This window comes from Plodia interpunctella, chromosome 5 (assembly GCF_027563975.2).
Source record: "Plodia interpunctella isolate USDA-ARS_2022_Savannah chromosome 5, ilPloInte3.2, whole genome shotgun sequence".
Classification (NCBI taxonomy): Eukaryota; Metazoa; Arthropoda; class Insecta; order Lepidoptera; family Pyralidae; genus Plodia; species Plodia interpunctella.
Genome location: NC_071298.1, coordinates 3135402 through 3156444, shown reverse-complemented (window position 1 = coordinate 3156444; position 21043 = coordinate 3135402). Strand labels below are relative to the sequence as shown.

Sequence of the window (21043 nt, the reverse complement as noted above, 5' to 3'; positions counted from 1 at the left end):
TTTACATAGGTGCATCAAAACTCACGATCTTTGAAAACAAAACCCGTGATACACCCTTATTGTCCAAGACATAAGGTACATGTTTGCAGAAAGCTGAAGGATGATTATTAACACAGAAGATGTGGAGACAATGGAATGTTTAACAATCTTTGGATTCAGTTTGAAGGTGGCGTGCGGACGGCATTTGACGAATTCTAAACTTTAAACGATTACCTGAAAGTGTCTCAAGTTATTTTCATTGTTTTCAGAGGGGAGAAATTGTATGTGACAGCCGATAAGCGAGGCGAAAAAGGAGGGTGCAAGCGACCTCTATGTTGGACGCTCCTGGCGCTGGTGGCCGCGGTCATTGTGGCGCTCATAGTCCTCGCAGCCAGTAAGTATACTTTTTATGGCGGCTATTCATACTCGTGTCACGAAAAACAGTTATTGATGAGTACAAATAACTCCTTCATCAGAATTGGTTACGAACAAAGTTAATAAAGACTTCGATAATATCTGGCTACGAAAAATAGTTTCGACGTTGCTGGTTTTTTATTGCGGTAAATAAAAACTCTGCGCTATGTTCGCGCCTTCGGATCGGCATCTGCCTCATTGCGGCGATAAAATATATAACCATTCGATCTGACGACGCTTCATGTCTATAGATGAATTTGTAGAATGTAAAGAAATCAACTTGGAGTCTGAGAAGTCAACCACCCCGTGCAGGTGATATACAATAGATAATTCAGTATGCCTACATAAATGCAACCTGTAAATACAGAGTGACTTTTAGAACACCATATTTTTCTAAAAATATCCTAAGGATATAATAACTTCCAAAAGAAAAATATACAGTAAAATAAGAAGTGAAACTTTACATATTAATAGATCAACGACCACCATTTTTACAGTAAATAAATATGTTTACATTGATTTGAACGAGGACCTCCATGTACGCTTAAATCCAATAAGCTATCCATTTGTATGGCCAAGTAAATACTTCTCTCATTTACTGTAAATTTTATTGGATGCTATTATTTTGTCACTTTGAATAAGATTGGTGGTAGTGTGCTTAACACGTTAAATCACCACAAGACATTTTCTTAATTTTCAGCTGGGATACTATTCAGCAGCTCTCCAACCACGGTCGAACAGTATAACTCCTCGTTAAGTTCGGCGCGCGCGTTCGGCGGGCTCGGACAAGGTCACAGCCAGCACGATCATAGCGACCATGACCATAGCCAACATAATGACAGTCAACATGAAATCGATGATGGGCATGAACTTGGTGCGGCGGCGGAACCAGGTACTCTCGGTGATGAGGGACGATCTTTGGGAGGTGACGATAGCGATGCATCGCTTTATGGTAAGCAACTTTGTAAACATATAGAAACATAAGACTAATTGGATTTATTCATCATAAACACCACAAAATCCACAAATTTAATAAATTATGAAAAATACGTCAACGAAAATGAATAGACGAAAATCTTTATGTAGATGTAACATTCACAGTGTCAAGGATTCAAAAAATATTTCGGGCAAATATTTACAACTCAACTATAAATTTCATCCTATATACTTTCCAGTACCGAGAACCGTCGAAGGCGAGCTGAAAATCGACAACGAAGTATTTACACCAGAGCTTCAAGATATTGAGAGTTCGGAGTACAGGGAGCTCACGGCCACCTTCAGTGATGCTTTGAAACGAGCTCTTTTTGACCGCAACACCATCGAGCGAGGCGACAATGACATCACTGTAGAGGTTATCAAGCTGAGGTAATTACAAAAATGCAATGATAAATTCTACTAATTTGAAAATAACGCGAGAAAATTCTTGTCGTTGGGTAAGATAAATTAGAATAGCGGACGAAGGGAAACAATCACCTTTTATCCTTTAATTTTCAAATTGATTTTTTTCAACTTATTATTGAAGTAAATATGTACATTTTCATCGTATCCAAACCATTTACTTCTGAACACCTATTTTTCTTTTATATATATTTTGCGATTAAAATACATTTAAACCTTACCCTTACTTACTTTCTTTTACAGGAAAGGTTCCGTAATCGTGAGGTACAGAATCCACTGGAAGCCAAAATCCGGTATGGAAGTAACAGACAATTTATTGACACCCGAAAGCCTGCAATCGCACCTCGACAATTACCTCGAAAGAAATAATAGAATGATAAGTACCTTCCACATAGCTGAAGACAAAATGAGCACCAGGCAAGTTCTAGACATATGCAAGATATCAAAATACGACTGTGAACACGAATGCGAATTTGATGAAAATACTCTTGACTTCACGTGCACTTGTCCACATGGTTATATTTTAGACATGACAAATCTCAAAAAATGTGTCCCTATATTGGAAAATTCAGAGATCAGAGGTATTGAATTAAATTCTAATCCTGTAACCACTAAACCCATACCAGATAAAGAAAAATCAAATACTGAATCAGTACGAGTTTCAAACAGCGACTCGTTCGACTGGAAAGAAACACACCATGAAATTCCAGAAACTACGACTCAGTCTGATACTGACGTAAGCTTTTCACATATATTCGGAAATTCTAATGAGACACCAACGCCTGAACCTAGTGCAGAACCGAAACCAACAGAGCCAGTACCTACAGCTGAACCAAAACCCGAGCCAGAACCAACTTCGGAACCTATTCCCGAGCCAATACCAGATTCCGAGCCAAAATCAGAGCCAGAACCAACTGCTGAACCTGCACCAGAATCAACGACACATCCAGAGCCAGCGCCTGTAACAAAACTAGCATCTGCGCCAGAACCAGCATCGGAGCCAGAACCAGTATCTGCATCTGAACCAGCCTCGGAGCCAGAACCAGCGTCGGAGCCAGAACCAGTATCTGCACCTGAACCAGCCTCGGAACCAGAACCAGCGTCGGAGCCAGAACCAGCATCTGAGCCAGAACCAGTGTTGGAACACTTACCAACTCCAGAGTCAGATTCATCTGAAGAATTAAACCTCAAAGTAGCCCCTCTGCCCGAACCTGAACCAACCTCTGGACCCCAGCCAACCGCAGAGCCAGAACCAGAACCTAATCCGGAGCCAACGGCAGAACCAGAGCCTAATCCAGAACATACCACAAAATCAGAACCAACAGCGGAGCCAGCACCTAAAGAACAAGAAACCGTAGAGTCTTATCCAGAACCAGAACCAAAAGCTGCTGAAGAGCCTGTCACAAAATCTAACTCAGAGCCAGCCGCAGAACCAGAACCAACAACTGCGGTGTCCATAGAAGACATAAAACTATCACATAGTGATTCCTCAACAACCTTAACAGAATCTCAACCGAAACCTGAAACTAATGATTACTTAGAAACAACATTCAAAACACAATCAGAAACTTCCCATAATCATGCTTCATCAGAACAAAATATAGCTGAGATAACAGAACATAACTCTACTAATGCAGAAGCTAATACTGAATCTGAATCCCCGTCGATGATGGAAACGAGCCATGAGGATAAACAAGATGTTGAAGAAGCAACCACAATGAGGATTTCTATTTCAGAACCAAACTTAATTAATGAGCCTTCTTACGAACCCAAACCTGAAATTATTTCAATTTTGAGTGACACAAAATTGAACAAAGATTTCCAGGAAACAGAAACTACAACAAAAAGTGATTGGCTTGAAAGTGGCAAAATATTAAACGCATCCCAACACCAATCCAACATAAATAATGCGAACAATGATTTCGAGCAAAGATCTTTTAATTCATTATTTAACGATTTATTGGCTGAGACGACTACAGCAAAATATAAAGAAGAAACCAAAACAGATATTTCATTTCTAGATTTACAAAATTATAATATTCCTACTACAACTGCACTACCCGATCAGGAAATTAGCATAAATCAAGCAACAATTGTAATGGCTCCAGTAAACGACAGAGTCAAGGAGCAAAAACAAGTTATAAACAATTCATCGAATGTAAATACTACAGTATCACATTTTGAAACTGAGCAAACTAATGACACAGACGCCACTACTCAAATAACTGAGGATATTGATACAGATGTTACTGAAAATAAGCAGGATGATATTTCTGACAAAATGACAACCGTTTTCCGAATAAATTCAGTGAAACTTAATGAAAGTACACCTGTGGAAGCAACTACTATGCAAGGAGAAACGGTAACAGAATACTATATTAAAAACCAATTATCAACTGAGAACTCCTCGGCAACGGAAATGCTGTTGAACGCACTGAGTGTTAATAAACAAATCGAACCAGAAACTACAACTGTAAAAAACAATATCGATGATTCGACTGATATAACATTTGACAATATAAATAAATTAAATCAATTCAATCGTTCCTCTAAGTCATTTGAAAACGAAAATTCAACAAGACTTGAAACTATGCAATCACAAGATTCTTCCACAACTGATTCTGAATGGCTCTCAATTCCCGTAACGGAAATAAATTACGATCAAATTATTAATACAGATCAAAAACAAGCAACTACACAAGTACCTATGACCAACATAGAAGCAGTAATAAACCATGGGCTACTCAAAGACGATTTCGAACCTGATTATTTTATTGGCATCAGTTCAACTAAATCTATAGACGACGTTCCTTTGTACGGTATTACACATGACTATGATAATGAAGATTCTAGAGTGAAACGAGTAGACAACGTCACAACTGAAACCTTTGTAAAAGAAGATTCAACAACAGCCTCTACAGAGAAGATGATAATGGAAAACAACTCTAAACTTAACATGTCATTAGAAACGACTACTATAAGCAAATATATTTATGAAAAAGCTGAAAAACATAACTCAGAAGACCAAGAACAAAATGAAACAACTACTGAAATAACAAATAACAAAAACGCAAATCCAGCACCTGTTTGGGAGGAAGTTGAAAAAGAAGCAGCAAAATCTGAAACTGAAGTGTCAAACAATGAGATGACTATTACCCCAATAATGACTACTACGTCTACACAAATGCCTTCTACAACAACTACAGAAAATATTGTGGATAGGAACAATATTACCGATGAAATCATACAATCTCTCAAGAACTCTACGCGACTGAATAACTTAGATGTTACTGTATATGAAGTATCTAGTCACAATAATAACCTTTCTTCCACAACCGCCAACACTACCACTTCTCATTCAGCCGAATACGATGAACACGAAATTGATATGAACCCATTTTTACCTGAAGTAGAGAACAATAAACATCTTGTTAAGAAATTACAAGAAGGTCACGATTTAGAACCTATTAACGTAAATGACACTCAGAATGACAATGGCGAAGAGCATTCTTCTGTCGTTTCAGATGGACAAATTTCATTCACTAATACAACTAATAACGAAGAAAATTTAAGTATATCTGGTGAAAATAAAACAAATCCAACTGAACCAAGTACTGAAGAAATACAAGATGAGAAGCCGTCAACATTTTTTGAGGACACTGATGATCTATTACTTCCTAAAAAGGGATCTGGTGAACATAAAGCTAGCAAGTGGTCAACATTAGGACTCCCCGTTCCCGGACAGAACAATGATTTTCTAAGTGTTGTACCAATTGAACAAGAAATACTTGACCTAAAAGCTCTCAAGAAAGATTACGAGAGTGAAAATCTACAAGGCCTTAACGATATAAGTGATTCGCCAAAAAAAAGTGACAAAAGGACATTAGATGTAAATAAATTGGAATCAGTAACTAATAATGAAGCGTAAATGGTGCGTGATTGTATGAACGTAAGCGTGTAAATTGCTGTTTATTTCCTGTGATGTTGATTTTGTCGAACAATTTTATATATATGTTCTTATACAGACTATTTTAAACCAATGTAAATGCTATATTAATGGTTTTTATACGTTCTATAGATGTGCAAGCAGACTTAATTCTAGAAGGTACCATCATAATAATTATTAATGTTTTAGTTTTCTATCAATAAACATTTATTAGACTAGTCAATCTAGAGAAGAGTCATCATCTTGAGGTGTTTAGATTATTTATTGCTGCGATGTGAGTTACGAGTCACGTGGATTCGAATATCTCGCGAAATTATCTCGCGTTGAGCTTCGATTGTGAACATTCGATTGGGAACATTTTTTCTTTCATCTTGAATTAAAATCGAAAAGTGGACGTTGTCGCTTAAACTGCGTCTCCTAGTTCGTGAATACGAAATAATAATGAAAAAGTGGATTGTACCGTTTCATTTGAGGGTCAAATCTCTATATTTTTAGGCCTTTATATCTTTCTAATAAATATTTTATTCATACAAATATGAAAGCACAGAGACACTTCATTCTATGCGTTTCTTTGCAAAACCATAATATATTGTACTCGACAATATCTAAATTCCTATTGTAAATTGTTACCATAGTTAATATGTAACGAAAACGTCTTCGCAATTATATTTTATGAATGTAAGTAACAAGGTGGACGAGCAATATGAATACTTTCTTGAAACGAAAATATTCCCGCCATGTCGTATTGTGATAACGCTGGTAAAAGCTTCATTCCATTCGTACTTAAATATTTTAACTTAGTGATACGCAGAAGTGAGGTCTGATTGTAAAATAATAATTATGTAGATCTTGTTAACTAAGATAGGATATGTTGTATAAATGGTTGAAATTGTAAAGAATTACGTTGTAAATAAATTTAAAGTTAATTATATTTTAGTCATTTTATTTATAACAGACACATAAAATCCTTGAATATAGATAACATATCTTATTAACACGTATATGAATATAAGTAACATGGCATTTTAAAGTACATATAACATCACAGTAATTAATTATCAGATACACTACATCGAAAAGATAATTGCATATGATCTCTATAAACCATATTACTATATTGTTTGACAATGCTAGGCAGGCGAGATTGGACCATTCTTTACACATTATTTACAATCAATTTGCAATATTTTTTAGATAATAGTTACACACTATCTACGTACATAAATGTAACGACTTGAAACGTCTTGTCAGAAGGACCTGACTACCAACAAAATTATTCAATATCCACTTTTATAACTTTGATATAATTACGACTATATTGTATTAGTAAATATTGGTTCAGTTAAGATGTTTGATGAAAAACAGAAATACAATACTGTGCTACAACTCTTTTCTAAAACAACAACAATCTTGTTGAAGCTCAGTCATTTACTAAGTAAGTATAGTTACAACTAATACTAAATAAAGCAGAACTATAGCACTTTTCTCACATTCTGAACACCGGGTGCGGTGTGATCTCGTCAATTTCTTCAGCATCCACGGAATCAATGAACGCCATTTTAGCACAAAGACACCCATCAGTACTGCCACTCTCTGTTGCTATACACTTGCCTAAAACACTTTTGCAATTATTAAACGGCAATTCTCTAGCGATTTCTTTATTTTCTGCCGTTTTAACCACTGTTGGAACATTTATAGGCATTTCTATGTCTGAATCAAATGTCTCTTTTAGTTTTATTGTGCCATCTATACGGTATTCTAGTTCTGGCATTTCTCTTTTGGATTTATCACAAGAAGCACTGAAAATTTTGCACTCCGATGGGACGGTCTGTAGACTTTCTTTGGGATTGCAAGCACAACCAATACATCCTTTTTCATCGTCAACTGCATTAGATTTATTGAAGTTATTTTCAAATACACTGTTCATATTTTTATTTACATTCGGTATTTCCTCCAGCACTGGATCTCCATTTGGTACTTTATTTAAAATATTTCCTATTACAGTCTCCACCTTTGAATTTCCTCTTTGTATTAATCCATAGTCAACATTGGAAGATATTTGAGCACATAGACAATTTTCATCTACTTCTCCATTTTGCGACACTATACAACCACCCAAAACAGCTTTACAGCTTCGGAAATCTTCAACTTCATACCTGACGTCTTTGATATTTTGTATTGATAAATCTTGAGGGGACGCGTCAGATGATACTTGATTGACCGGAGAATTTATTGAATGGTCTAAACCTTTCTTACAAACGTCGACGTGTTCTTTAAACTGTTCCTTTGTCAGTAATTGACTACAAGTAAGACACTTCAAAAGCTCTGAAAAATAAATAAAAAATAGAAATTACAAAAGCTAAAAATCGGCAATCTTTTGACTGCTTTGAGTTGCTTTGCAATTGGCGTGTGAATCCGCCCCAGAATAGGATCACTCTATATCCTCCCGTGGATGTCGTACGAGACGACTAAGGGACACATAACGTTGGCAGCAGATAGGCAACATAGGATTTTCAAGAAGGTTGACATCAGTTGGTTGGTTGGGATAGGCAACAATAGGATTTTCAAGAAGGTTGTAATCAAAAACTCAAAATTACTAGGTTAATTTCATATACTGACCCCGGGCCCAGTTTTTTCGATGCTGTGACCCAGCATCGAAAAAACTGGGAGTAAGCGATGATAATGATAAGTAATAATTATTAAAATTTAGCAAAATATATTTACAAACCTTCCTCTTTCAAGTCCGTTATATCCCATCCAGAGTTTGAATCAGATGATGATATTCCGCTATCTATTGTGCTCACTGTAATCAATTAAAAATACTCAGTAAACCTAGAAATAAACAATGAGGGGCGTGGGCGGTAGCCCGAAACAGTACAAATAAAAATAACTTATGGTTTAAAAATGTATTATAAACTGCTAAGTAAAAGCTGCAAAATAAAGCTACAAAGAGGTAAAATGTTGTAAACTCACGATGAGTAGCATGAGTAGCAAGATGCCGCTTCCTTGCATATTGATTAGTGAATATCTTTTTGCAGCTAACCACTGTGCAGTGGTAACGTTCCAAACTATGAGTTTTCATGTGTGTTTTCAAATGATGATACTGAATGAAACCTGAAATTCACAACAACTAAATTACAATACTATCACTAAAATAATAAATTTTGAAATTGATTTTTTATTATAATTTAAATTTTGTTCTCTGCACAAATGACTGACATTAAGGGTAGGCTTTCACTTAAAGAACATTTTTTTTAATTTAAATTACACATAAACTTATATCTAGAATAGATAATAAGTATTTATTGTTTGCACAAAACAAGACGCAAAACAGTATGTGTGCATCACAATACCATTGTATTGTGATGCACACATACTGGACAAAATTGTTACATACAGTTAGTCAAAGTCATATGAAGAAGAAGAATACAACCTCTACTAATATTTACAATTTCCATATGAATTTCATGCAAAATAATTCTATAAAGAATATATGTTTCATAAGGTACCTTTACCACATGTACTGCAGTGATACTGTTTAGTATTTGTATGTGTCATTTCATGATGTTTCAGATGGTGTTGGAAATTGAATGTTTTGCTGCAGCCTTTGAAATGACAATGAAACCGGCGCTCGGACACTGGTTTGTGTGTTTTCAAATGAGTGCGCAGTGCAACATCGCTGTTGAATTTTGCACTGCATTTGTCACAAATAAATGTTCCTGAAATATAGTGTTATAAAAAATATTTAGAAATTATGAAATTGTCTGGGAAATTTTAGAAAATCACAATTTAAAACATGATTTTACATCTAGCATTATCTTATCTTGGAATTACATATCCTCCTACGTGACAGATATAATCACTAAGATAGGATCAATACAATGGCTAATTATTACTTTAAAAGTGTTATTAACTATATCTTGATGAAATTATAATTTCTAAATAAGTACATTTTGCATGCCACTTTCTGGTAAAATGTGGGACGCGCCCATGTTGACATTAACATCTGTATGTATATCACATTTAAAAGCAAAATAAAGGAATTTAATTTGTGTTCAAAATAAAAACAAACCTTTATGAGCATAATTCATGTGCCTTTTAAGTAATGCTTCATCTCGAAATTTGTGATTGCACTCTGTACACCGGACGTCTTCAACTCTATCATGTTGTTTCTCATGTCTTCTTAATGCAGATCTGATATAAAAAGAATGATTACAATTTGTGACTGTCCTTGTAATAGAGTCCTAAATGCTTATTTAGTCTCTATCTCTGCATGTTTCCGGTTGCACTTGGCATATGGTGGGCTGACGCCGAAAAGCTGTCTATCAGCTGCCTAGGCTGTGTGTCCCTTAGTTGCCTCTTATGCCATTCCACAGGAGGATATTAACATTATTATGCTTGTAAGCATCAAACTTGAAATCAACAATGAATAAAAAAAAACAAACAAAATTCGATTAGTTTAATACAAATAAACATGATCCATTGCTGATATATGCCAGCCGTTTGCTTGCTCAGTAATAAAAAAAAAATATGACTATACTGCCAAGTAATGAAATAATGTATCATTTCATTTGTTGTGTAACTGGTGAAATATAATTGTCAGAATAAATGAGATTTTATTTGTTTATTATTAATTATTAATATCGTGCACCAGACAGGGTCCGTCGTATGTGGTTACACTTCGAACTTTGGTTCTTTTGCGCCTAAATGCAATGTTCGATTAAACCTTGGAAACCTGGCATGACTAGGATCAAAAATACTTACAGGAAACTGAACTTTTTCAAACACACTTTGCACTGGAATCGTGGTGTATGGCTTTCTTCATGCCGTTTTTTTTCACTTTCATATTTAAATTGTTTCTGACAATATGCACACTCAATATCATTTTTCTTCTCCTCTGATTTCATCTTGCAATCGCTCCCTCAGGTTGCCAATCAATGAATAGAGGCCTTATCATCACAAAACTACGTGAGCAGTGATTAAAGTACGAAAGGATTTTTATAAGTACCTACTTTGTTCTATCCTATGCATGCGCATAGGTATACTCTTCAAAATTATTGAACAAGGAAAGCAAGCCCTAATTAAGATAAAAGCCGATAAAATAAATAATGTTATTGACGCTATAACTAATGATAACCAATAATATAGGTACCCACAGAGTACATTTTTATACTGATAGTAGGTAATTCATGTGACAAGACAAGGCCAAATAATAGAGCAAGCAATAGCAAGAAAAACCTGACAGAAAAATAATGTTGAAATTGACAGTGACAGCTACACACACTACCTACTTCTCTTTTTCTACACCTAGTGTGTAGTACACGTAGGTACCTACTTCCGTCCTGTAGCTAGGTATTGAGTCCTGCTGCTCTTGCCTCCACGGCAAGTTGATATTTAAGCGGTGAATGAGCTTCTTTCAAAGTGTAAATTATGGGAGAAGCTTCTTTACAATTTATTTTCATCAATGTCAAATTTGATATGTCAATGTCAACAAGCAATAACAATGTCAAAAGTAAAACTACTCTTTGACAAAAGTCGTAAAAACAGCAAAACAAAACTTTTGAGGTTAAAGTAGGTACTTTTCTGTTTTATATTTTTATTTTCCTCTCTTATTTGACAGAATGCATACATAAATAGTTCAAAATATGCATTGGAGTCATTAGCTCAGCGTCATCAGAATTTTATAATGTAAGCAACTTGCGCAACAAATTGTTTGCCATGACTTCGCTGACTTACGTAAGTTGGCGGTACAGACGAATATCGCACAGTGATGATAGAAGCGCACTCAGATACGCGCGTACCATTGAATTAATATTTTCTCCAAATAAAATAATTACCGCACGTGTCGTTAAGTGAACTTACTACGATGGAAGATTGGATCAAAGTAACCCTAGTTCTGTGTCTGTTCGGGGCTTTGAAGGAGATCCGGCCATCGGAGCCTTTCGTCTCAGAGTTCTTAATTGGAGAGTGGAGAGACATAACAGAAGATCAATTAAACCGGGATGTCTATCCTATAGGAACCTACTCTTATTTAGCATTATTGGTTGTAGTTTTCTTGATTACCGATTTCTTGAGGTTTAAACCAGTTATTATACTCTCAGGTGAGTTAACAAGTTTATATTACAAATGAACATGCACTTTAAGCTTTAGTTACTGCCAGTTTATATGGCTCCTGTATAATATGCTAGCCTTCAGTCTTAAATTTTGCTGCATTAGGAACCATTCGCAAATAACAATAATTTAAACTGATTTATTCAGTTAAATATTCTAAACTTGAAATTCCTTACAAGGGTAAAATGCTGAGTGAAGAGATTGGAATTTTCAACAAGAAATTAATCTCTTCTCTCTGCATTTAACATAACATCCTGTATATCATAACTAGCAGACAAAAAAGAATTATAATTCAGTACAAATCTCCTATATTCTATAAAATTAAATGTAAAGTGCCTATGTGTTTTAATATTATAAATGTGAAACTTTGTCAGGATGTATGTTTGTTAATCATTCTCGCAAAATCTACTGGACCGATTGTTATGAAATTTGGTACATAGTAGAATATATCCTAGAATAATACAGGGTAATTGTTATCTTGGTAGGCTATCAGGGTAGTGCAGCTTTGAAAGCTCTTTTGTATACTTTGATAAGAATGGCCATTAATTATGATTCGCAATCACCAGGAACATTAATATAACAGTAAAGAGAAAGTGATTAAAAAATGGTTATCTTAAATTATAATGATTACACAAGAACAGTTCATTCATGGAATAACACAAACAACCCTGATACAGTGAAATGCATTAAAGACATAGTTGGCAACAAACAGTTCTTTGCATATAAGCTATAACATCTGACATGTTGTTTTGCTGTAATTATAAAATGATGAGTCTGAATGATACTCATCAATTACTATTATATGTCTCCTTCAATTTGTGTTCAAGGTTATTTCAACTTAATGTGTTTAGATAGTTGGAGTAATTGGCTACTTTTTGTCTGCTCTAAGAATATCAGTAGAAATTAAAACACGACATTTATAATTTTCAAAAAATTTGCATTATCACAGCTGAATCAACCAAAACGCATAAAAATGAAAGAGAGTGAACCGAATGCCATAAGGCATTCTGTATTATTTATATTTCATTATCTCTAGAGCCCTCTAAAATTTTATCAGAAGGAAAATCTTTGAAAAGAGATTAATATTATAATTGTGCAATATCATGTGAGTATTTTGATGCTTCTTGCTTGATAACATATTTCTGAAATGAAAGTATATGTCAATAAAAATGCTATCTTATCTACACTTTGTTTGATTACATAAAATGATATAAATGAATTATGTTTACCTCATGGAATTAGTAGGTACTCATAGTACATACTAATTCCATGGTTTACCTATCTTAATAACAACCATAATAATTTATTTATCCTGTCTATTCATATGATACATGATATTACATACTTTATTTGTACACACTACATATTCATGTTATGACCATCAATTGAAAACAGTTCTTTATTTGTAGTTTCCTTATCAGTCATTACATTTGTACATAAGGCAAACCTATTCAAATGAGTACAATAAAACATAGATTTATGGAGAAGACCAAGACAAAGGATTTAGACCAAGATTAATTCTCATGGTACTATTGTTTAATGTCGTAACACAGTTTAGAATGAAAAGATTAAAAAAATAGTAATCAACTAGTGGCCTGTCCCGGCTTTGCTCGGTATATCACAATAACGCGGCATGGTACTTTGTTTTATAATATGTAAGGATAAGGCAGGTCTATTACCTAAAGTATGTATTGTGATTGTTCTAGGACTAAGTGGCATTGCAGTATATGCAATACTTCTGTGGACAACAAGTTTAGAATGGCTGCAAGCTTCCCAGTTCTTTTATGGTCTATACATGGCCACCGATGTTGCATATTTGACTTACATCTATGCAAAGGTAAAAATAGCAGTTTTAGTTAGCCATAAATGAAATTGTAACAGCAGTATCTGACATATTTCAACATTGTTTTATGAAATTTGACTACCAATATATAATATATTTTTTTTATTAAGCAATTTTTGTGAAAGTCATCAAAATAAGGAATCTACTCTTTATTCGTGCTAAGCATAAACCAATATTGATAGTTTTTAAAATCTAAAAGATTACACTATCGATTATAATCGATATTGTATTTAAAATAATTATTTTTTAAATATTCATAAGTAATTTTTTTAATTAGCTATCTATCTATCTTTTGTCAATAAAATAAAATCCATTAATCCGGGCAACTAAACCCATATAAATACTATTAATCATCTTAATTTGGCAGGTGGACTCATCGAGGTTCCCTATAGTGTCGTCATACACACGCATCGCGGCGCTGGCCGGCCGCTTCATATCGGGTGTCACCGCGCAACTACTCGTCCACTACGGCCTCATGGATTACCGCGAACTTAACTACATTACCTTTGCAGGTGGGAATAGTCACTTATTTTGCATCCCGATGATGTCGTACGTACGTCATACTAAGAATAACCAAATAGGCAACTATAGGTGGTGGTAATCCATACTTCCATTTCAAACAGTTCTTATTGTTGTACTGTACGTGGTTTTTGCATATATATCTTCGTATCATATACGCCTGTTTCAGCTCAGATCCTGGCGACTTTCTGGGCGCTGTGGCTGCCCCCAGTTCAGTTCGGCATTTACTTCCATCGCAAAAGTCAAATCAACTCGGAACAGCTGACTGACGCCAACAAACCAGCACCAACTGAAAAAGTAAGTTTTATATTTCTATAAACTGCACGTGTCTGTTTCCTTTCCAGTTATATTTTAAAGCGACGAAGTCCAAAGTCCGCTTTCTCCCTCGCTTCGGTAACCTTAATTCAAATTGTCAGGCTGTTGGCACGCATATCATTCTTGGCGACATCAAGTCAGTAGTTTGCCCCTTCTGTCGGTAACTCAGAACCAGGCGGAGGGCATAGCCAGACATTTACCGTGGGCAGTAAAATCGTCAATTGTTATTATGATGGGTAATTTTTAAGAATACCTACATAAAATGCCAATTACATCAATTTACTGGTATTTTGTTTTCTCGCTTTAGATAAATAACAATCATCATTACCTACATTATTATTATTATTACATAGTACAAAACAAGGCACTTCCCGCTATCTATCTGTGCCTATACGTATGCTTGGATCTTTGATGGATTTTGATGTTAGTTTTTTAATAGATAGAGTGATTCAAGATGAAATATTGCACCGTCCCTAGTGTACAATATAACCAATTATGTAGTCTAGATAGTGGAGAGAAACATTTTCTGATTGATCGGTCGATTCGCAGCAAACATTCCACCAGAACGTGGTAGAAGCGTCGTCGCTAATCGGCCGGCACGCGCGCGCGGCGTACTCGAGGCCGCGCGTGATCGCGTGGTCGGCGCTGTACGCAGCCTCGCTCGCGCTCTTCGTGCAGGTGCAGATCTACATGCAGCTGTTGTGGCGGCAGATACAGGACGTTACAGGACAACAGGTGCGCTATCTGTTACACTTTCCAGTTTCTTCCTCAGCTGTTGAGCGTCGGAGACTACTTTTTCGCGTCCGCTTCGCACGGTCGTTGATATCCCCAGTTGTCAGACCATTTGATCGTGATAACAGGTAATCTCGACAGGCATTCGCGACTACGACGCCCAGAAACCCGAGGCTTAAAAAGTGCAGTGTTGAAGGTTCGGCTTGTGTTATACGCCGCCTAACATCAACCCTCTTTCGGAATAGTATTGTTTATATAGTCATAGTCCTTAGTACTAACAAAATAAAACTGAATTTGATATATTATTTTTTTTGAACGTGCTATTACCAGCATTCATGGAGAAGTTTATAGGGTACTAGCTTTATGTCCGCGGCTTCACCCGCGTAAATTTTTCCATGATGAAAGGTACCCTATGTCCTTCTCCTCTCCATACTTCAAAGTACATGTATGCAAAATTTCAAAAAGATTGGTTGAGTAGATAGCTTTATCTATCTGAAGAGGTAACAAACAAACAAACTTACTTTCGCATTTATAAAATTAGTTAGTATCCTGAATACTAAAATTCGTAATAAAGCTCGATACATCTAACGAATATGAAAATATATTATCAGTTATATGAAAATCCTTTCGTCAATCTAATTTTATTGCATTCAGACAGACTCGACCGTACAATCTAATCACTAGACATCGTGTCTAGCATTGTATAATAATGAATGATGAAGAACATAGATTATGTTAAATAAAACTGAGACTTCTCCATACTTTTTTGAGTTCAATTTTGTGTAGCAAGACTAAGGAATACTTGCTTTCCTTGTTATTTTTGGTAATATGTGAGATTACCTGTCTTGTTTGCTATGCTTATTTAATATTTCAGTTTTAATTGCTTATCAACAGGTAATCTGCTTATCTCACCGTGCATTATAGACCGTGTGATACGTATTACAAAATGTATTTGTGGCAAGCCATTCATGTGCGTTTTATCGACATACTAACTGCGCCCCAGGTCTTCGCTCCAGTTAGAATTTCGCGATAAAAAGTACCCTATTTGTTATTCCAGGTTATTTTCTATCCATGTACCAAATTTGATAACAATCGTTCCAGTAGATAATGCGTGAAGAGGTAACAAACAAACTTACATTCGCATTTATAATATTAGTTGGGATTAGCGGCCCGTCCCGGTTTGGGTCGGGTGGAAGTGGAAGCATTATAAAAAAGTAGCCTATGTTACTCCTGAAGGTTTCGGCTGTCTCTGTGCGAAATTTGAAAATTCGACATCATCAAAATCTATCCAGTAGTTTTTAAACTTTAATTTCATTACAAACAAAAAATACAAATATTTACAAAAACGATCCCAGTTTCACCAACACTCCTTACAGTGAAGAAACTAACTGTGCTTAGTACAAGATCTATTTGTCAGTTAAGGCAATGTTCTAACGTTGACTTTCGACCATAATGTGTCTGCACTCAATTTTATCCCAGTTTCCCACACTGGAGATTCTTCCTATAAGCGATGGGCCAGCAACCTTTATTTCAATTCCACCAATAAGCTAAATGTGGCCTTCTATGTTCTGTCTACCCCTTAAAAGATAAAGAAGTGTTGCCGTATCTGTATTATTTACCATGACGTCCGGCACCAATGTATCCATAAGTTGGGTTGGCGCTGAACTTTTTAAGAAGAAATTGGGAAAATAATGGCCAGTCCATTATTTTCCCAATTTCTTCTTTCGTTTACACTCAATGTTCTGCGTTTCTTCCTTGTACTATAAACATTTGTATTGTTAAACATTGTTGTGTTTTTGTGTTTGTATGTCGATTCCATCGAATCAGAATTGATTCCGTTTAAGAGAAAAAACATTTATACACAGGTTCAATCCTAACTAATATTATAAATGCGAAAGTTCCCGTGAGAATTTTGCGCGGGCGAAGGCGCGGGCAAAAGCTAATGTTAACCATTAACTTACAACCTAAGGTGGCCTACAACGGGGCAGTGGAAGCGGCACAGACGCTGCTGGGCGCGGGCGGAGCTTTCATAGCGTCGCTGTTCAGTAAGGCGGTGCTGCCCGCGCCCGCCGCCGCCGCGCAGGGCGTGGCGGTGTTCGTGGCCACCTTCGTGCCGGACGTCTTCGTGTCCTACGCCGGGTATATCGTCATGGGCACGTTGTTCCACTACACCATCACCTTGGCCAGGTATGTTGTAGGTGAATCATCTTTTTGATGCATCCTTTAATCATTTATTTTTTCCAAATTAGGTCTCTTCATAGTCGTATGCCTCATGGCTGAGGGTCGTGGTCATAACGTGGAATTAAACACACACAACAACTTTCTTGGCATTATTAATGGAGTAGTTTGCCATTGCCTTCTCCATTTCACACACAAGTTACTAATAATCAACCAGTGTGCAGGTTTCCTCACGATGTTTTCCATCACCGGAAGCAAGTGGTGGTCGATGAAAACTACTATATATGAGTCAGATTTGTATACAAACTCATGTGGCACGAGTAGGATTCGAAACTGGGACCTTTCGATCCACAGGCGGGCGTCTTAACCATTACACCACTACCGCTTCCTACAAAAATAAGGTACAAGTCGCCTTTTCCGCATATTTAGTTATGGTTATATGAGCAAACGTTAATAATATCTTCATATTTTTACAAGCTTATTTAACTATTGATGTGTGCATGAATGTCACAATGTTTGTTCGGGAATATTTCAACTAATTTTTAAAGTAGATATCATTAGTATTCCAAGATTTAGTAGTAGATATTATTAGTGTTTTGACACTTAGTTTACAATGCATTATAGTGATATGCATGGCTAGATGATGCACCCAAGATCGTGCCCGTGTGAATAATTTATTTTTTGTAAAAAAAACTTATTTTACTAAAGGATCTCAATCTCAATACTCGTTCTATCTTCTCTTCCTTTCATTCTATTTCTATCAATCAATAGAGGCAAATATTTATTAAAATCTCTATTTTCAGTGCCAAAATAGCCAGCCAGTTATGCGACGAGAGCTGTTTCGGCTTGATATTCGGCATCAACACGCTACTGGGCACCGGCCTGCAATCGATACTCACAGCGGTGCTCATACAGAGCCTAGTCCTCAGTATATACTCCCAGTACTACGTCATCAGCGGACTGCTGGTCGTACTAGCGATATTTTGGTTACTAGGGTGGATCATGAATTCTTGTAGGCAAATGGAAACGGTTAACATCAATAGCCAGTTTGATGGAAGTAAATCTTAACAATGGTGACCCCTAACCAATATGTGGGGTATGTATGTGTATGGTAATAAATTAAACTAAGGTGAAAATTATTTGATTTCCACTGAGGAATCAATAAAGATAATTCATTTAGGTAATGACATCTTACATACGATTTCAGTTTGCGACGTTGACATGGTAAAGCATGAACGTGTTAAAAAAATTGAAATGTAAAAATTTACTACTATATTATTGTTATAAAAGACAAAATAAAAGCTATTTTTTTTTGCATAGCCGAGTCTAAATAGCGTGACCAGCCAGTAACAATATGACATTTAAAGCAGGTAGTTTTTTAAATCAGTACTCCCGCCTCGTAGTCTTCCAGTTGGACTACTGGTGATTTTGTACTACTAAGTAAAACTTGTTCTAGACTAGTAGACCACTGTGACCACGTATCCTAGTAGACTTAAGAAGAAAAACTAACTCTAATAGAAACGAAATTCCGCAGACAGCGGCGCTTTTAGTCGCTGACAATAACAACGTGGCCACATGTTGCCGCGAAAATGATTTATGCTTTAGTACTACCCTTTCCTAACCAATGGCGACACAGCTCGATTGAGGGAAGAATTCAGTATTACATAGTGAAAAGTATTTATACTTCATTTGTAAATACAAATGAAGTAATAGAACGTAATGTAAGTAGAACGTAAGTTTTTATGCACACACTGACAGATGCCGACGCGGATGAATGAACATTGTGATAGAAATTTGTTGACATAAATTGGGCCGGTAACCTGATAGAAACACATGGCGGTTGCGAATAGACAATTTATTTTTTATTTTGATTCATTATTCTAACACATTGCGTAGTTTGTATCTGAGCTTCTTTTAGCAAGGTAAAACATAATATGGACATGTATATGTGCACAGTTTGAAATAAATAAATTCATTTAATTTCAAAACTAGAATGTACGTTGTAACCGTTTTCGTGTCGGCATCTGACTTCGTCAATAGTGAATTTATATTCGAAAATAAGTTGTAATGAACTTAATGTTTATTTCCAGTTTATTCCGTGTACGCATCGTGTATAAAAAGAGAATGTGTGGCCGCAATGACGTTTAACGTGTTTTGTGTGTCCTGGTGCCTCCCCCCCTGTGTTAGTAATAACGCATTTTATATAATACTGTTATAATTTTGTTTTATATAGGGCTATAGAAATGACGTCGGTAAATGTCGTATATAGTTCTATGGTCTTTGTTTTTGCAAATGATTGAATGAATTGAAACTGACCCTTATGACATTATGACTGAGATGCGAATGTTGAATGCATTTTGTAGTAGTTAGCTCACTGAACACGTGCAATATAGATCATTATTTAAATAGGTTCCTATATTTATTTTTGTGTACTTATCTATTTATATGCTTTAGTCCTTTAATTATATTCGATATTAGTAAAATCTTCTTCGAAGAGTAATTTATTTCTTTCGTCGTGCTTTTTTTTCTATTTTCTATATTTATCCATAGTATGTAATATTATAAAAATAAAAATATATATTTTTTTATGTAATGATAAAACTCAAAAACTAGCCAATGAGCCAATATTGATGTAATTTGGCACAGGGATAGATTAAACCTTTAGGAGTAACATTGGCTACTTTTTTAATATGGTTTTACCCGAGCGAAGCCGGGACAGACCGCTAGTTTCATTATAAAATATTTAATAACATTATTTATTGGTACATTACTTATTTGAGATTTTTTATTTAAATGAGATATGTTTTTTTAATAAACTACAAAACTTAGAGACTGAGTAGCGTAGTTGCCATATTCATTGTTTTTCCTTTTAGATGAAATCGTATAAAAAATTATAAGCTAATACTTATTACATATTTAAATAAATGTAAGTTACAATTATTTCTAAACTATTTATTAAATTTGGTGATGGTTAGAAAATAAGACGGTTATTCATTAAAAAAATCAACTGTATATATAAGCTATATAGCCACATTTGCAGTTGATGTTTCTTATGAATAATATATAAAATATTTGCCAATATTAGAATCAAAGGATAAGGAAAACTTATATTAATGGCAAAAAAACTAGATCTCCACATGAAATCATGCAACCACTGTGTTACTTAATAGTTTGGGCTGTGATTTAAAAATCCATTCGCACTTATTATAATGAATTATGATCATTTACATGATAAATAAATAACGAAAATGCAAATGAAACAAGTATATAATATACATTTATGTATAAATCGATTAGTGTATCTGCCCCAGGAAACTACTTATATGTATATGAATGATTGGTCATCTATTTTATTAATATTGATGTAAAAAAGACTGACTGAGCTATATTTATTGTAATAGAAATACAATATACAAAAAATATGCAGCTCATAACGTTTTATATCAATGTAGGAGTGAGGTTAATTAATTGGCAACCTTGGCAATGTAAGTTAATGAACATTCATGTATTTATTTTTACCAATGCAATAACGTAACGGTTATTTATAGCAAATATTTATATTTTGTCCCTAAATTCATCAAATATAAATATTGGTTATTTAATTTTTG

General features: G+C 35.2%; 3 protein-coding genes across 7 annotated transcripts in view; 2 read left to right on the top strand and 1 right to left on the bottom strand.

The window, feature by feature from the left end:
- Nucleotides 1–6668, top strand: part of LOC128669671 (uncharacterized) — a 60780-nt gene extending 54112 nt beyond the window's left edge. For all 3 annotated transcript variants that reach the window (XM_053744647.2, XM_053744648.2, XM_053744649.2), the window contains 4 exons: nt 249–373; nt 1094–1345; nt 1569–1758; nt 2035–6668. In XM_053744647.2, coding sequence (XP_053600622.1) covers nt 249–373; nt 1094–1345; nt 1569–1758; nt 2035–5719 — 4252 coding nt within the window. In that variant the 3' untranslated portion in view covers nt 5720–6668. The remainder of the gene's footprint in view (nt 1–248; nt 374–1093; nt 1346–1568; nt 1759–2034) is intronic.
- Nucleotides 6664–10938, bottom strand: LOC128669672 (zinc finger protein 319-like). 2 transcript variants are annotated; one of them, XM_053744651.2, is made up of 6 exons: nt 10502–10938; nt 9810–9931; nt 9253–9456; nt 8711–8851; nt 8466–8540; nt 6664–8062 (listed from the first exon to the last, which is right to left on the bottom strand). In XM_053744651.2, exons 1-6 carry the CDS (start codon nt 10642–10644, stop codon nt 7224–7226), a joined length of 1524 nt encoding a protein of 507 aa, XP_053600626.1. In that variant the 5' UTR covers nt 10645–10938; the 3' UTR covers nt 6664–7223. The 2 variants fall into 2 exon arrangements, with proteins under 2 accessions (XP_053600626.1, XP_053600625.1); XM_053744650.2 differs by having other exon boundaries at nt 9247–9456; nt 10502–10937.
- A 380-nt stretch (nt 10939–11318) lies between these two features.
- On the top strand, nt 11319–21037 carry LOC128669803 (reduced folate transporter-like). Of its 2 annotated transcripts, XM_053744924.2 has the most exons (8): nt 11319–11838; nt 13555–13685; nt 14059–14203; nt 14380–14507; nt 15075–15260; nt 17227–17444; nt 18239–18531; nt 19526–21037. In XM_053744924.2, the coding sequence occupies exons 1-7, from the start codon at nt 11604–11606 to the stop codon at nt 18501–18503; spliced, it is 1308 nt and encodes a 435-aa protein (XP_053600899.1). In that variant the 5' UTR covers nt 11319–11603; the 3' UTR covers nt 18504–18531; nt 19526–21037. The 2 variants fall into 2 exon arrangements, with proteins under 2 accessions (XP_053600899.1, XP_053600898.1); XM_053744923.2 differs by having other exon boundaries at nt 18239–21037.
- Nucleotides 21038–21043: the final 6 nt, after the last annotated feature.

Excerpts from the sequence above, each read along its gene's own strand:
- LOC128669672 (XM_053744650.2), bottom strand. The coding sequence starts at position 10,644 with ATGAAATCAGAGGAGAAGAAAAATGATATTGAGTGTGCATATTGTCAG. Across the intron at positions 9,932-10,501 it reads TTGAAAAAGTTCAGTTTCCT|ATCTGCATTAAGAAGACATG; the intron begins GTAAGTATTTTT and ends TTTTTATATCAG. Across the intron at positions 8,852-9,246 it reads CTGCAGTACATGTGGTAAAG|GTTTCATTCAGTATCATCAT; the intron begins GTACCTTATGAA and ends TGTGAATTTCAG.
- LOC128669803 (XM_053744924.2), top strand. The coding sequence starts at position 11,604 with ATGGAAGATTGGATCAAAGTAACCCTAGTTCTGTGTCTGTTCGGGGCT. Across the intron at positions 14,204-14,379 it reads TAACTACATTACCTTTGCAG|CTCAGATCCTGGCGACTTTC; the intron begins GTGGGAATAGTC and ends CGCCTGTTTCAG. Across the intron at positions 17,445-18,238 it reads TACACCATCACCTTGGCCAG|TGCCAAAATAGCCAGCCAGT; the intron begins GTATGTTGTAGG and ends CTCTATTTTCAG.